Below are 16,156 nucleotides of genomic sequence, written 5' to 3' on the forward strand. Positions count from 1 at the left end.
TCTTACATTATACTTCATATATCTTCCAGTTATAAATCCAGATTGATCACTATGAATCAATTGGCTCAACACTTGCATTAATCTATTTGCCAATACTTTTGAAAAAATCTTATAATCTGTATTCAATAAAGATATAGGTCTATAATTCTTAGGTTGAGTCAAATCCTGACCCTCCTTTGGTATTAAAGATATAAAAGCAATTCTCCAAGATGGAGGTACCTCTTCACCCAACAAAATACTATTAAACAATTCCCTTAATGGTTCTATCATTTCTTCAGATAACATCTTGTAATAAATTGCTGTTAATCCATCTGTACCTGGAGCCTTACCAACTTTTAATTGCTTAATTGCCCCCTTAATCTCCTCAGGTGTGATTAAACAATTCATTTTTTCCCTTTGATTATCTGACAATCTAGGAAAAATGTGCCTGCTGTAAGTAATTATCTATTTCTTCAAATTGTATATTTTCAGAAGCATATAACTTAGAATAAAAATCCAAAAAACTCTTTTTAACCAAATTTTGTTGAAATGTCATTTTTCCATTATAATCTATTTTCTCTATAGTTCTTAACTTCTGCTTCTTTCGTAGTTGGTAAGCCAGCCACCTTCCAGGTTTATTTGCATTACAAAATGTATTATATTTCATGTACCTTAAACTAGTTGCAGTCTGATCTGCTATTAACATATTAAATTGCTCCCTAAGCACAGTTATAGATACTTTTAAATTATTATCCAGTGGATTTAAGATAAAAGCCTGTTCTTTTAATTTAATCTCCTCCTCTAACTCTTTTCGTTTTTGCATTTGTTTACGCCTATAAACATTGTTCATATAAATCAAAATACCTCTCATATATGCTTTGCTAGCATCCCAAACCATTGAAATTGAAGTATCTTTATGCATATTCAACAAAAAAAATTCTTTCAATTGCTCTCTACATTTCTGCAAGTTTATATCATATCTAAATAATTTTTCATTCAATCTCCAGGTTCTTCTATTCCCCTCTTCAGCAAATAATTCCATCCATACAGGGCTATGATCTGGCAGTGTCCTAGGAAAAATCTTAATATTCTTCACCCTAGAAAAAAAATCATTAGTAATTAAAAGAAATCAATTCTGGAATAGGATTGATGCCTATCCGAAAAAAAAGTATAATCTCTTTCTTCCATATTTCGTTCTTGCCAAATGTCTTTTAATTCCAATTCATCCTTCAAGTCAAAAAAGGTTTTAGGCAATGTTGAATTAAAAGCTTTACAGGAACCTTTCTTGTCTCTTCTTGAATCTAAAACACCATTCCAATCTCCCATCATAATAACTGATTTGTAATCCATTTGATTTAATTTCCGATGTACCAATTTATAAAACTGTTTCTGCTGTTGATTTGGGGCATATAAGCCAATAATAAGACATTTCTTCCCATTCAATAATATTTCAATAAAAACATATCTTCCTTCCAGATCAGAATCAATCAATTTAGGCAAGAACTCTTTCCTAACATAAATAACTACCCCGCCTCTTTTCTGAGGCACGGGTGCCATAAAATGTATTCCCAACCGTGAGTTAATCAAATATTTTTGATCCTTTGCTGTAATGTGAGTTTCTTGTAAACAAACAACATCATTCTTATGTTGCTTCAAATAGTAAAATATCTTTTTTCTTTTCTGTGGAGAATTCAAACCATTAACATTCCATGTCAGGAACCTTGCCATCTTTAATGGCAGCGAGCCTCTGGAACGCTCCTTGTAAATCAGTTGTTACTGATCTCTTTGGCCTCGCTCCTCCCACTGGCTCCGAGATGACTTGCTGTGCTGTAGGTACCACATCCACTTTTTGTTGCTCTCTTTCTTTACGTCTATGAGCTGCACAGGTCATTCTTTGTGATTTCGGATCATCTTTAATTTCCATAAATTGTTGCTTAACTTGGTCTTGATCTTGAAATTTTGTAACACTTGATGATGATATGGCTCCTTCAGCCACTTTGTCTTCAAAGATTCCTTTCTTCCTGCTACCTTGTGGAGATGATGGTGAACCTGCTTTCAAGATTGAGATATAAAAGTCCCTTGCCTTTGCAATCGTGTTGAGCCTATAATGTGTTCCCATGTAATTCACCATTATACCAACAGGTATATCCCATCTAAATTGAATTTGTCGCATTTTCAACTCTTCAGCCAGGATGGCGAAATCCTTCCTTCTTCTAAGTATTTTGGGTGGTATCTCCTTTAAAATTATAACATCTTGTCCTGAAATTTGAAATTTCTGCTTATAAAAAGCTTGAATAATTTCATTACGGATTGATTTTCTGGAAAAGTAGATAACAACATCTCTAGGAAGGTTTCTCTGTCTTGCAACCCATGAATTAACTCTAAAAATTTTTTCTATTTCTCTCATAATTTCTTCAGGTTGACAGGACAAAACCAAAGCCAAATCTGCTGCAATCTCTTCCTCCAATTTTTCTTGAGCATTTTCTTTCAATCCCCTTATTCTCAAAGCATATTCCATTTCTCTATATTGTGACATAATGACCTCATTTTGAGTTAAATCCATGTTATCCTCCACTTTTCCCAGTCTAAATTCCAGACTTTCAACATGTTCCTCCACTTCATCCACCCGTCCATCAATACGTTCTACATGAACTGCCAAACCTTGCAATGCAAACAGTATGTCATCTCTCATCTCTGCATTTTTCTCTTCAAGTTTCTTTTCAAAAAGCTCCTCCATCTCCGTTCTAATCTGTCTTGCATTGTCCTTCAAAGCATCCTGTAAATCTTTCAGTGTAAGTACCAGAATTGGAAGAGAAGGCGGAGGAGTCTTGGCTTTTGGCTGCTGTGGTGTTTGAACAGCTGGGGAGGAGATCGTGCTTTTCTGAGGAACAAAAGTTCCCACATGTTTTGAGGTCATTTTACTTTTCTCTTTCTTCTCCTATACTTTCATTATATAATATAAAGTCTTATAAAAGCATCAAACAAAAGTAAAAACAGAAAGCTTGCCCAGCCAGTAGACAACAAAGTAACTAAATCTGTTACAGTAAAAAGTCCAGAAGAAAGTGAAAGTCTCCAAAAAGTGAAAGTCTCTTATATTCTATCAAAAAAAACTGCCCTTCCGCAGCCATATTCCTTCTTCTTCAAGTTAAAAATAAAAAATGAAGAAGATTCTTATTTATTTCCAGAGTTAAAGTCCCAGTTCAATCAAGTTCCAATCCTCCTGGTTAGCTCCATCTGTTTATAAAATTCTACTCACAATCTTCTGGAACAACAGAGGTTGAATCCGTGTCTGGCTTCATTCAGAGAACAAAGGCAGCCCGAGGCACGGAGAAGTCCCAGACTCCGGGGGAGCTCACCTTTGCCCTCACAGATGAAAAATTAAGAGGGCTAGGGAGCTCTACCCCTATCGGGGAAGCTCACCCCCCCTTTGCCCGGGGAAGGAAATTCCGAGCCGCAGAACAGCTGTTACGCACTGTTCCTGCGGCTTTGACGCATCCTCGGGGCAGACGGCTCACGGAAAAGCTGCCATCGGCACCGTGATCCAACTGGAAGACCCGGGTCACCGTCTTCAAGCAGGTTCTCTTTCCCATGATGAAATTTTCTCATGAATCTTTGCCAGCTTCTCTCAAGCCTAGAGACAGCGGCTGGAGTTCAGGACTCCAGATAGTTTGAAAAGAAATTAGATCTTGGCATGATGTCATGGTTCTGACTAACAAAACACTTCAAGGAACTTTCAGGCATTGTTTATCCTAAAAAGTCTTTAATTGTGAAACAAAGTGTAGGCACAGCATGGTGGATGCCAAGATCTGAATTTCCCTCCCTTCAGCACATAATATGTGGCACAATTCTCTCCTCCAATAAGCAGTCATAATCACATTCCCCAATCAGTTTGAAGGGCAAAGCTTTCCTTCCGTTCAGTAACGCGCCATTTCTTATCTTATTCAAAACAACCGGAGAAAACATTCTTCCTCCTCCCCCCAGCATCTTCTAATTCTAAGAGCAAAGCAAATAAAGGAAAAGGCTGCCTCTTTATATTGTCAAAGCAAAAACACCCAATGTTTTCAGCCTTGACAGTTTCAACAGCAGTGAAAAACATGATGTAAACCTTCAAATGAATTGGGCTGCAGCCATCTTCACTTCATTTTCAGTTGCCACAGTGATGGGAGGAGGAAGATGTATTCTCTTAGTTTAGACACAACAATAACTGTTCTGTGGGAACCAAGGTCAATTTACCTAAGTTTTGGCGGGCTGAACTTTCCGTTAGAAAGCCCACCAAAGTAGTTAATTGGGGATTGTGACTTATGATATATTGCAGGGGTAGAGAGTTCAATTTTTTACTTTGTAATCTTGGGGGGGGGGGGGCTTTCAGTCTTGATTTCACCTTTGCTTCTACCAAAACTATGTAGCCATTAACAGTTGTTCTTTGAGGAAAGCAATTGCCTCGGTGTTCTTATTTCTCATCTATCGGAACCATGACACATGATTTATGACCTAATTTCATACCATTGCAGCATCCCCATGGTCACATGATCAAAATTCAGGTGCTTGGCAACCGGCATGTATTAATGATAGTTGCACTGTCCTGGGGTCATGTGATTACCATTCGTAACCTTCCTAGCTGGCTTCTGACAAGCAAAGTCAATGAAGAATCCAGATTCACTTAACAATCACATGATTCACTTAAAAACTGTAGTAAGAAAGGTCATAAAAGGGGGTAGAATTCATTACCTTGCTTAGCAATAGAAATTTTGGGCCCAGTTGTACATCGAATAGTACCTGTACTGGATTCTTGTGAGACCTCAATAATCTTTCACCAAACCAGTATAATGTCCTGAAGAATTATGGGACAAATGAGACAATCCAGTCCACCCGCCTATTGATGGAGAACCATCTTGTGAAACAAAACACCACAGATATGGTGATCACTGAGACAGAGAGGTATTTGAGCAAATACTATATGACCTATTCCTTTCCCAATCACAAATGGTCCAACCACTCACCATCGCTCTTTATAATTAGTGTGGACACTCTAACCAGAAACCTACAATTATAACACCCATGGATGCTAGTATGTACTGATAATAGCATGATAGGGAGGGAAATAAAAACTGAAGCATTGCACCACCCTTGAACCATTAGTACACTCAAGACTGATGGTATCAAATAAAGTGACCAAGGGCAACGTGACTGCACATTGATAAAAGTAGTTCTAAAAAAAGTCAATCTTTTTCTGAAAACAATGGAGAGGAGGACCTTTATTCCTTATTTCAATTGTTCTACATTTTTATTTATGTTCAAAGCTGTGAAAGTATCTGTACTTTTCCAACATTTCAGGGTAAGTATTCGTTTAAGTATGAATCAATCAAAAGACTCTACCTTGTTAATTCTTTTCCTTCTTAATGGAACTTCTTTATAAAAGGGGGAAAGGAGTGGTAGGCAAATATTACAGGATGACCAACGGAAACATTTCTAACTTCCCCAAGGAACCTCACATGTATAACAAGAGTCTAATATTGCAGAATTACAATATAGTCCTTATTTAGAAGCAACCGGAATTTAGAATAGGCAAAATTCAGAATGGGAGTTGAATGAAAAAGAAGTAACTCCAAGGAAAACAATACCAGTATCTCCTCTTCTTATTTGCCCGTATTGAACTACAATAATCCCATACCTTCTCTATCTGAAGAAGATAGTGATCAATGAAATCTTGTGGCTCATGCAGACAGCTGGATTCCTTGTGTTTCTCTATTTCCTGCTTTGCAAAGGAATTGATCACCTCTATTGAAGCCAAAGCATCCTGGTGAGGGCCTGGGAGATAGTTCATTAATCGTGGGAACATAATAAAAATCTAATAGAAATGGAAAAGGAAAAGGCTGTTTATTTATTTCCCAAATAGAACAAAAGAGGACTCTCAGCAGTTTACAGTAATAGACAGCACTTAATAACCAAAGAAAAACATTGCAAGCACATTGAAACATGGCAAACTTTACATGGTGTCAGCCCTCAAAAGTCCTCCAGAAAAGCTGTTTCCAAATTCGTCCAGAAAAAATCAGGTTAGGGGCAGATAGATTATTTTAAAGCTAATATAAAATTCTCTTATTCTCTCATTCTCTCCAGGAGCCTTTGCAAATATGGTAACCTATGGCTAACTGATTTAATAAATTAGACCAACTGGATTCACATGCCAGGCTAAATAATGAATTAACTAGGACTGCATTGGCTTTTTTGGTGGCTGCAGCAGAAGAATTTCTGCATGGAAGCAATGTGCTTAAATCATAATAAAGCAGACATTATTGGTTTGCTATTAAGAAAAATTTGAAAGACGTGTTCAATGACAGACTGACCCAGGAAGTGCTGGACCATCTTTTCTAGAAGCGTTTAAACACAGGATGGACAGCCATCTGCTAGTGATACTGAAATAATGGATTCCTTCCTGGGCAGAAACACTTTGGTGTAGTTGTTAATCCATCAGCCTAGAAACTCAGATATTCTGAGTATTAGACCCAACTCAAGCACAAAGATAATAATAATAATAATAATAATAATAATAATAATAATAATAATAACAACAACAACAACAACAACAACAACAACAATAATAATAATGTTGGAAGGGACCTTGGAGGTCATCTAGTCCTATACCATTTCAGACAAATGGCTGTCCAGTCTCTACTTAAAAACTTTCAGGGTTGGAGCATTCACCACTTCTGGAGGCAGGTTGTTCCACTGGTTAATTGTTCTCACTGTCAGGAAGTTTCTCCTTAGTTCTAGTTTGCTTCTATCGTTGATTAGTTTCCATCCGTTGCTTCTTGTCCTGCCTTCAGGCACTTTGGGGAATAGCTTGACTCCCTCTTCTTTGTGGCAGCCCCTGGTTGATTGGGTGAAACTGACCAGTCCCTCTCTCTCAGCCCTAGGAAGTGGGCAATGGCAAACCACTTGCAAAATCTTGACAGGGAAACTGCAAAGATTTGTCTTGACTACCGGGGATAATAGTACAATAGACGATTTCCAAGGCTTCCTGCATGGATACCATTCATGATTACATGAAAATATTAATGGAAACAGTTTTGTCTCTTTAACAGAAAACATGACTCACCACATAAAAAAAGCTACCACTGAATTTCATAATAATTTCTAATTTTTTAATTAGCTTCTGGACGTTTTCATCTTCAGGAACAAACTGATGTCCAAAACTCAAAGTACATATGATATTAATAACTGCATTTATTACTGGAATTGAAGGGTCAAATGGCTGTCCTGCAAATGAAGATATTTCATAATCAATTATTAAAGAACAGGACTTCTATGCAATGAACAACATTATTGGGAACTGCAATTGTTTCAAAAAATTTAAAAAATCTTATCAAATTCGTCTGTTCTTATTTGAAATACACAGAATGGAAAAGAATTCTGCAGACACTTGAGCGATTAGCCCAAATTGCATACCTTTTGTTTTTTTAAATGTTTCCACCAACGTCTGAGCTGCATCTTCTATCTGGTGCTCAATGCTTTTCTTCCCCAGGCCCAGCTTCCGCAGAGAAGTGATGCCGATGTGTCTCTGCTGTTTCCAGGTGTGGCCACTGGAAAGAAGAATTCCTGTGGACATCAGCAGACAGTGATAAATGATTCCTGATAACATTCATGTTAAAAAATAAAACAGGTCTAGTTCTTGCAAACATCTCTATGAATTTCAGGTGGGAATACCAATCCTTTGTGCAATGTTGCCATTCTGTAAGATTCTGGCTATGTTAATTTTTATTATTATAATATTTATTCATGTTGGGAGTCACATAGACACTGAGAGACACGTGTGGGATGGTGACCACAGTTGCAGTGCTTGCCAGTCTCTATCTTATATGATGCACATCAAAAGCTTCTAAGATGATGTAAAGGTTCACATACGAGAACATGTTATAGGCACAAGTGACAGGAACTTCTCAGTGGTAATAGAATCCATTTGTAACTTCCTCCTACAAGATCTATGGAGATTCTCAGTCATCCAGGTCATGGTTGTCCCAAAGGTCCTTTTTCAGGAGGCAACTGGACTTTCTTGTTTTTATTTGAAGACGTTTCACTTCCCATCCAAGAAGCTCCTTCAGCTCTGACTGAGTGGTGGGGAATGTAAGGGTTTATACTCCTTGCAGACTGCTAGTCATTTGCATTCTTGTAGAGAGTCATTGAGGCCATTTGGAGGTTTACCTGTGTCCTCAGGGTCATCTGAGTGGTGCAAATGTGTGTGGAGCCTTCTTGGCTGCAGGATGTTTTCTGCCCTGTGTCCCTTCACTGTTGAAGACAGGTGCGGGCTGTTGGGGATGAGTCTGTGTTGTCTGCATCTCAAACTGAATCCCTGGATTACCAAGAATCTCCATAAACATTTGCAGACATTTCATTCCCCAAACTAGATAACATCATCAGTTCTGTCTTTGACAAGTTTCCATCCATTACAGGTAGTCCTTGACTAACACCAGTTTGTTTAGTGACAGTTTGAAGTTACAATGGCACTAAAAAAAGGGACTTATGGTCACTTTCACACTTACAACCATGCAGCATTCCCATACTCAAGTGATGCTTTGCAACTGGTTCATATTTATCTCAGTTGCAGTGTTGTGCGATCATGGCTGTCCAGAGGCTGTCCATGTCTGAAATGGTATAGGGTTTCCTGCCTGAGCAGGGGGTTGGACTCGATGACCTCCAAGATCCCTTCCAACTTTATCATTATTATTATTATTATTATTATTATTATTATTATTATTATTATTATTATTATTATTATTATTATTATTATTATTATTATTATTATTATTATTATTATTATTATTATTTGATCCCCTTTTGAGACTTTCTGACAAGCAAAGTCAATGGGGAAGCCAGTTTCACTTAACAAACGTGTTACTAATTTGACAACTGCAATGATCCCTTAACAACTGTGGCAAGAAAGGCTGTAAAATGGGGCAAAATTCACTTAACAAATGTTTCATTTAGCAACATAAATTTTGGGCTCAGTTGTGGTCGTATGTCAAGGATTACCTGAACTACTTGTCCTGTCCTATGGTCCCTAAAGAATACCTCAAATCCTTCTTTGTGACAGCCCCTTATGTACTGGAAGACAACTATCATGTCCTCCCTAATCCTTCTCTTCTAGGCATACCTGTCATCATACGATTTAACCTCCAGGCCCTTTATCATTTTTGTTCTCTTCTCTGCACATGTTCCAGGGTTTCAATATCTTTTTTGTATCGTGGTGACCAAAACTGGATGCAGTATTTTAAATGTGGTCTAACCAGAGTGATGTAAAGCAGTGCTATCAGTTCTCAGTGTCTTGATGGTACACTTTGGTTGATGCAGCCTAGAACTACATTGGCTTTTTTGGCAGATGCCGCAAATTACTGGTTCATACTTAAGAAGTGGTCCTCTAGGACACCTTGATCCCTCTCACAAGCACTACTGTTGAGCCAGGTACAACCTTTTTTATATTTATGCATTTGTTTATTCCTGGCTCGATGCAGGACTTTGTTTCTCACCTTCAAACTATATCTTTTTTTTTAACAAGATTTTATTGAGTTTATAAACATAAGGAAAAAATAGGAACAATACAGGTATGGTAAAGGGAGGGGATGGGGGGAAGGGAATAAGGGGTTTAGGATAAAATAAGGATAGGTACAATCATCTATTTTAACAAACAAGCTACTGTCCGGGTCATAATAATGAGTAAATATCATATTCAACCATTTTTAAAATAAGCTTAACTATAGCATATTAAAAACAATTAATAAACAAATACGTTCATCTATCAAATAAACACTATTAATAAAATCTCAAGAAATCCTAACAGTCAACAGTAACAGGTAAAAATCAGTAAATCACGAAAAATAACAATATCAATGTATTAATTAGCGTTCGCTTAAGAATCAATCATCTGTTCTAAGATATTAAATCCTTCAAATTCTAACGTGTCTCTAACCATTGATAGAATTTTTCCCAAGTTATAAAATAAATTGAGTCATCTTTTTCTTTCATCTCTAATTTTAATCTATCCATTTCTGCACACTCTAAAATTTTAGTAATTATAATCTGGTCAGATGGTAAATTCTCATTTTTCCAAAATTGGGCAAATACTATCCTCGCAGCTGTTAGAACATGCAATATCAAATAGTCATTCTCTTTACCATAATTAGGTCTTAATATTCCTAATAAAAACAATTCCGGTTTAAATTCTATCGTAGTTTCATCATCTTTTCCAACCATCTATGAATCTTAGACCAATATTTCTTAGCAATAGGGCATATCCACCAGGCATGGTAATAAGTGCCTGGCTGTTGTTTACATTTCTAGCAAATATCCGAAACATTTTTAAACATTTTCACTAAGCGAACTGGTGTCATATGCCATCTATAAAACATCTTGTATAAGTTTTCTTTATATGCTACCGCTTTTGTAAGCTTAATATTTTTATCCCAAAGTTTTTGCCAGTCTTCCAAATCTATAGAATATCCAAAGTTCTTTGCCCATACTATATCTTGTTGGATAAGGACCAATGCCCAAGTCTGTCCATCTTGAGCCTCATCTTCTCAAGGACTGGCTATTCCCTCTAACTTAATTTCATCTTCAAATCTGATGAGTTTTCCTTCTATCCCATCTATCCCATCTATCCCCTCTATGAGTTTCCCTTCTATCTCCTTGGAGTAAAAATAAACAGAGTTTAAAATACATACTTCCATTCTCTTTAATAAGATCAAAGGATAGCAGAATAAAAATTCTAGCAAGTGAAATAATGTTCACGATATGGCAGTGATGATGAACCTTTTGTGGTCATTGTGTCAAAAATTCACAAAAAGTCTAACTTGACTCTGCTTTGCCAGTTAGACCTTCTGCCCCAGCCCCTGGTGCCTCTCAGAAAAGCTGCCTATCTGAGGTACTGTAGATCGAAGGTCACACAAGACCTTAAAGGGTGGAAAACTTGGAGAATGCACACCTTGTTCTTGCATGTTTTTGGATGACCCAGAAGCTGCATGAAAGAAGGGATTTTCTGGAGGCCTGGTGTGTCACCTGTCACCTGCATGTCATAGGTTTCCAATCACCACATTAGGGGGAGATTTCTAAATATTTCATGTAAATTTAGTTCTAACCATCTTCTTCTCCCCACCTCCCAGAGTTAAACAGGGATATTAATTATCCTTAAAAAGCAGAGTATTGCAATCTTGAACTTTATCCATCTGCATAGAATAGAGTTTGATGTCTTCCTTCGGTGGTCTTCTCCTGACCATTCTTGAATACTATGCTGAGTTGCTTAATGCAAGAACTGATATTTCTTCTATCATGTTTCATTACCGATAGTCTCCAACTTATGACCACAATTAGGACCAGAATGTCCATTGTTAAGCAAGGTGGTTGTTAAGTGACTCATGCCCAATTTTATGACCTCTTTTGAGATGGTTGTTAAGCTAAGTCATTGTTTTTAGTCCATTGAAACTTCAAATGGTTGTTAAACAAATGGTTGTAAATCAAGAACTACCTGTAGTCCTCTCTTTCCAACCACTTTCTTTCCCACCTGGGAATGTTTCTATGTACATGGAGTACATGCTTAGAGCTTAGAACGCTTTTCCCAGGCCAGGTTTCCACCTTCCATTTATCAGAAAACAAAAATAGTTGATGGGTCTGGGTGATCATGGATGATGGACAGTGTTGTTTCTTTCTCATTCCATCTGAGGTTTAGGAGCTCCGATCCAAGGTATGTAAGCGTTTAAATTGTTATCTTGATTTCAGGTAAGATAATTAAAGCTGCTGATTTTATTCCAATTTTGGAAACGTTATTAGCTTAGAATAGATCCTCAACTAAACCTAATTCTTATACATAGAAAGTACTGAAAGCTCATGCTTATGTATGTGGGCAGTCAGTATGAAATTGGCAGCCTTTGGTGGGTTGGCCATAGAGAGAGACTTGGTGAAAATCAAATCTGAAGGAAGAGGCAAAATTTGAAAAAAGAGGCAAAATATGAAACAAAGGAAAGGACTGAAAAGGTAAGGGAAGATTGGGAAAGATTTTTTCAAAATTTCAGGGGGAAGATGAGAGCCTGAAAAAAAGCAGATAGATATTTAGTAAAAAGATATTTAGTATGAATGTAATGGACAAGATAAAATGCAATTGAGACATATAATAATTTGGTGTAAACTGGATTATAGCAGTATTTTTTTTCCTTATCTCAAGAGTTTAAATCATTTTGTTAATTATCCCTTACTTCCCTCCCCCCCCCCCCATGTAGTGGTGGGATTCAGCTGGTTCTCATTGGTTTGGCAGAATGGGTAGCTAAATTTTGTTGAGTTTGGAGAACCAACTTAATGCACACTGCTTCTGGAAGTCCGTTCTAGGCTTCGGAGGCCTGGAGGAGGCCTCCCAGGCCTAAAGTGGCCTGCCAGAAGTGCATGGATGCCATTTCCGGAAGTCTGTTCTAGGCCCCAGAGGCCCAGGCCTGCATCCATGCAGAGAACCAGTTGTTCAGGTATTTGAATCCCACCACTGCCCCAATGTTATGCATATTATTCACACAATTTGTAACAGTGTGATGGAAATTTAGATACAATTCCTTACTATTTGCACTTACCCTTTTTTTTCCCCAAAGCGGTGATGAAAGCATTATCTGGTCTATCAGAAAATTCCTTTGGGAAGCTGGTCATTACTTCTTTTACAGTTTTGAATCCAGACAGCACTACTATAAGGTCAGGTCCAACCCACATGCTGTATATATTTCCATATCGTTTTACAGGCTGCCAAGTGAATCAAAGTTGAGAAATGTTATAATCAAATAAAACAGATTTATAAGGGCTCCTTGGTGCTTTCTGAGCTTGCTTGTTTTCATTTCTTTCGTTTAATTACCCCAACTAGCTAATACTATCAGAGCTAGTAAGGAGTGCTGTTTGCTGTCAGTTTATGTTCTGATGTGTTTCATATCTGGTTAGATGGGGGCAGTCTTAGGGATTCTTCGGTGGGGCTGTTTACTAATGGCTCTGTGGCAGTTCCTTGATTGGGGTATTGCTTACTTGATTGTTGGTCTGAAGTTGACCTTGGAGTTAATCTATGCTGATCTGAGTGCTAATGACTGGTGGAGAGGTACTCCCAGTCTCTTTCTCTTCTGGGCTGATTGATTGTCTCCTTCGCATAGTTGTGATAACCAAGGGCACAGCACAAAGGCAATGCACACAGCTAGCAAAGTAAACAGTTCTTTAATGGTTGCAAATTTCCTCCAAATGCTCCCACATTTGCTGGCAAGGCTCCAACCCAAATACCCACACACACCTTCCAGCTGACTCTGGCTAAAGGCAGTTTCAATACAGCCTGATTAATATAGAAATGTCCTCAAGGCCATAAAGATAACAAACAAAACAAAACATCAGCTTAATGAGTCCGCTTGAATCTCAGCTTGCAAAGAGAAAAGTCAAAATGCAGTCTGAGGTTGTAATTCAGGAAATCCATGTGGGTCAGCCAGTCCGGTCGTCAAGGTGTCCAGGTTTTCCTGGACACCTTGACGACAAGAGCAATGATACACACTTTCCCAAGTTTCAATGTTTGTTCCCGACAAAGTCCTCACCCCACAGCAGCTCCTTATATCTCAATCCCCAGGTATGCCTTGTGGGGTAGGGCGGAACGATATTTTACTAGGTTAATATATTTTTCTACAGTTATGTTACAGAGAAAATAATTGAGAATGGTTTTATATATTATTTGTTAATTATTTAGAATGAAATACCTTACGAAAATAATCTTCACGAAACGAAATCCCGTAAGCCCACAAGGTCCCAACGAGAGGTAGAGCCAAAGGACCAGGAGGCAAATGTCTTTGGGACCAGAGTTGTCTCAGGAAGAGGAGAATCAGCAGACAAAGCAGCAAAACACACAAAAATGTTCCCATCGCCATCATTGTCCTGCTGGGTTATTTTTTCTTCGATTCTCACTAGTGGATCTGAAGATGGTTGTATCCTTTTGTCTGATGCTTTTTTTTTCTTCCTGTTTTATATACTCCATTGATGGGAAACAAATAACAACATGATGCTGATGCTCTGCCTTATTTGTGCTGGAAGATACTATTACATTAATTCAGGTTAACGAAGTTGCCTTTGACCACATGCCACACAAATAACAGAAGAAGATATTTTTTAAAAAAAAAAATCAAGGGTTGTGTAATCCATTTTGCCCCAAACATTATAGTATGCCGGAATTATTTTAAAAACATAGTGTACCTCATGCCTAAGGAATATATCTGAATATAAGGGACAATCTTGTTGCGCCAAAGAGATAACATCTAGTCCAGCATTATATCTCATACATACCTTTGCAATTCCAGCTTTAGGACATTACCATGAAAATAAAACTCACTCAGTTTTACTTACAAATAAGAGACTTTTTTCATAAAGGCTTCATACAGTTAAGGACCATCTCTGGTGCTATGTAGCCTTTTGCAACTAAAATAAGTGTAATCATCATGCTAATAAGGAGAGCTGTTGTAATAGATTCTGCAACAACCTATATTGATTGAAACTTGTCCTTAATCCAAGCATCAAATTATAGGTAGAGAGCTATAGATGTTTAGAAATACCTATCTAAAAACGATGTCACCCATCAGCTGCCTACCTCATTAGCACATTTGAATATGATCCATGCTAAAGTTTTAGCAGGGACAATTTACCCAACTCTGAAGTATCATTAAACCCAATAGAGACCACATGGCTTGAGTAGGACCTAGCCATCCTTTGTGATATTGTGTTTTGCCTTGGGTACACAGCAGAACTCAGAATGACTCATGTTTCCCTTGGTTCCTAGAGTCATTCAATAATTATTCCTTCATAGGACGGCCTTTATGGTAATTGGATGCCAGGCCATGCCTCAAGGATAAAAGTCCCCCAGTTCTCTCCTTGAATCACCTTGCTTGTTGTTAATTTACTTATTTATTCAGTGTATAAATTGTCTCATTCAGAGTCATGGTGGTGCAGTGCATTGAATACTACAGTATTGTAGGCTGACTTTCCCCATTGCCAGCAGTTCAATCCTGAGTGTCTCAAGGTTGACTCAGCCTTCCATCCTTCCGAGATTGGTAAAATGAGAACCCAGATTGTCAGGGCAATTAATGTATTTACAATGGATATTGTTAACAACTCATATAGCAGCAGAACCTCTGACTGAATTAGTGTTAAAATCCCAACCCAAAAGGGTTGAAAGAACAATGATAGCAATCTACAAACACCTCTGATACACTTTGACTTAACTGAGGATTTTCAACTGAAGAGCAATCAGAAGGAAGACAATCTGGCAATTTTAAAAGATGAAGAAAGGCCACGCCTCAAGGATAAGGACCCCCGCAGTACTCTCCTTGAATCATCTTCTTGCTTGTTGTTAATTTACGTATTTACTCAGTGTACTCAATTATTCAGTATTGCAGGCTGACTCTGCCCACTGCCAGCAGTTCAATCCTGAGTGTCTCAAGGTTGACTCAGCCTTCCATCCTTCCGAGATTGGAAAAATGAGAACCCAGATTGTTGGGGCAATTAATGTATTTACAATGGATATTGTTAACAACTCATATAGCAGCAGAACCTCTGACTGAATTAGTGTTAAAATCCCACCCCAAAAGGGGTGAAAGAACGATGATAGCAATCTACAAACACCTCTGATACACTTTGACTTAAAGTAATTGTTTTGAGGAAGAGGCGGAGTATGTATAGTTGGAACTTGGATAGGGAATGTACACCTCAAGTTACGTCCTACCTATACATAGGACTGGGTTTCACAGAAAACAAGGTTTCTGACTCCCACATTTTAAGAGAAGGGCTACAGCAGGTGCCAATGCCATAGGTCAGCTCATCAACTATAGTTACTTGGCTCATCTACTTCCAATCATAAAGATATTGTTTATGTATATTGGTAACAAAAAGTTATATTAAAACAAGCTTGGAGGACAAACAACAGCCAAAATCTAAAACCCGAGCTGCAAGTATTTTCTATTATTTCAGAAAGATATTGTACATCACAGCAAAATAGTCCCAATGATCATAGATGCCCCTTTAGTGGAAATGATGCAGTCTTCTTTTCTCAAATGTATCCTCGGGGTGGATTACTCTACACCACTTTCAGCAATACGGATCTAGTTGGCTCTACCCCTTATATAAGGCCATCTAGTAATTAAAATAT

General features: G+C 37.8%; 1 protein-coding gene across 1 annotated transcript in view; it reads right to left on the reverse strand.

The window, feature by feature from the left end:
- Window positions 1–13,889, reverse strand: part of LOC107294388 (cytochrome P450 2J5-like) — a 30,782-nt gene extending 16,893 nt beyond the window's left edge. Inside the window, exons 1-5 of the mRNA XM_015823620.2 lie at window positions 13,722–13,889; window positions 12,579–12,741; window positions 7,426–7,575; window positions 7,076–7,236; window positions 5,651–5,827 (exon numbers count right to left, since the gene is read on the reverse strand). Of these exons, the coding sequence (XP_015679106.2) occupies window positions 5,651–5,827; window positions 7,076–7,236; window positions 7,426–7,575; window positions 12,579–12,741; window positions 13,722–13,889 (819 nt within the window). The remainder of the gene's footprint in view (window positions 1–5,650; window positions 5,828–7,075; window positions 7,237–7,425; window positions 7,576–12,578; window positions 12,742–13,721) is intronic.
- Window positions 13,890–16,156: the final 2,267 nt, after the last annotated feature.

This window comes from Protobothrops mucrosquamatus, unplaced genomic scaffold (genome assembly GCF_001527695.2).
Source record: "Protobothrops mucrosquamatus isolate PMUCROS unplaced genomic scaffold, P.Mucros_1.0 scaffold1931, whole genome shotgun sequence".
Classification (NCBI taxonomy): Eukaryota; Metazoa; Chordata; class Lepidosauria; order Squamata; family Viperidae; genus Protobothrops; species Protobothrops mucrosquamatus.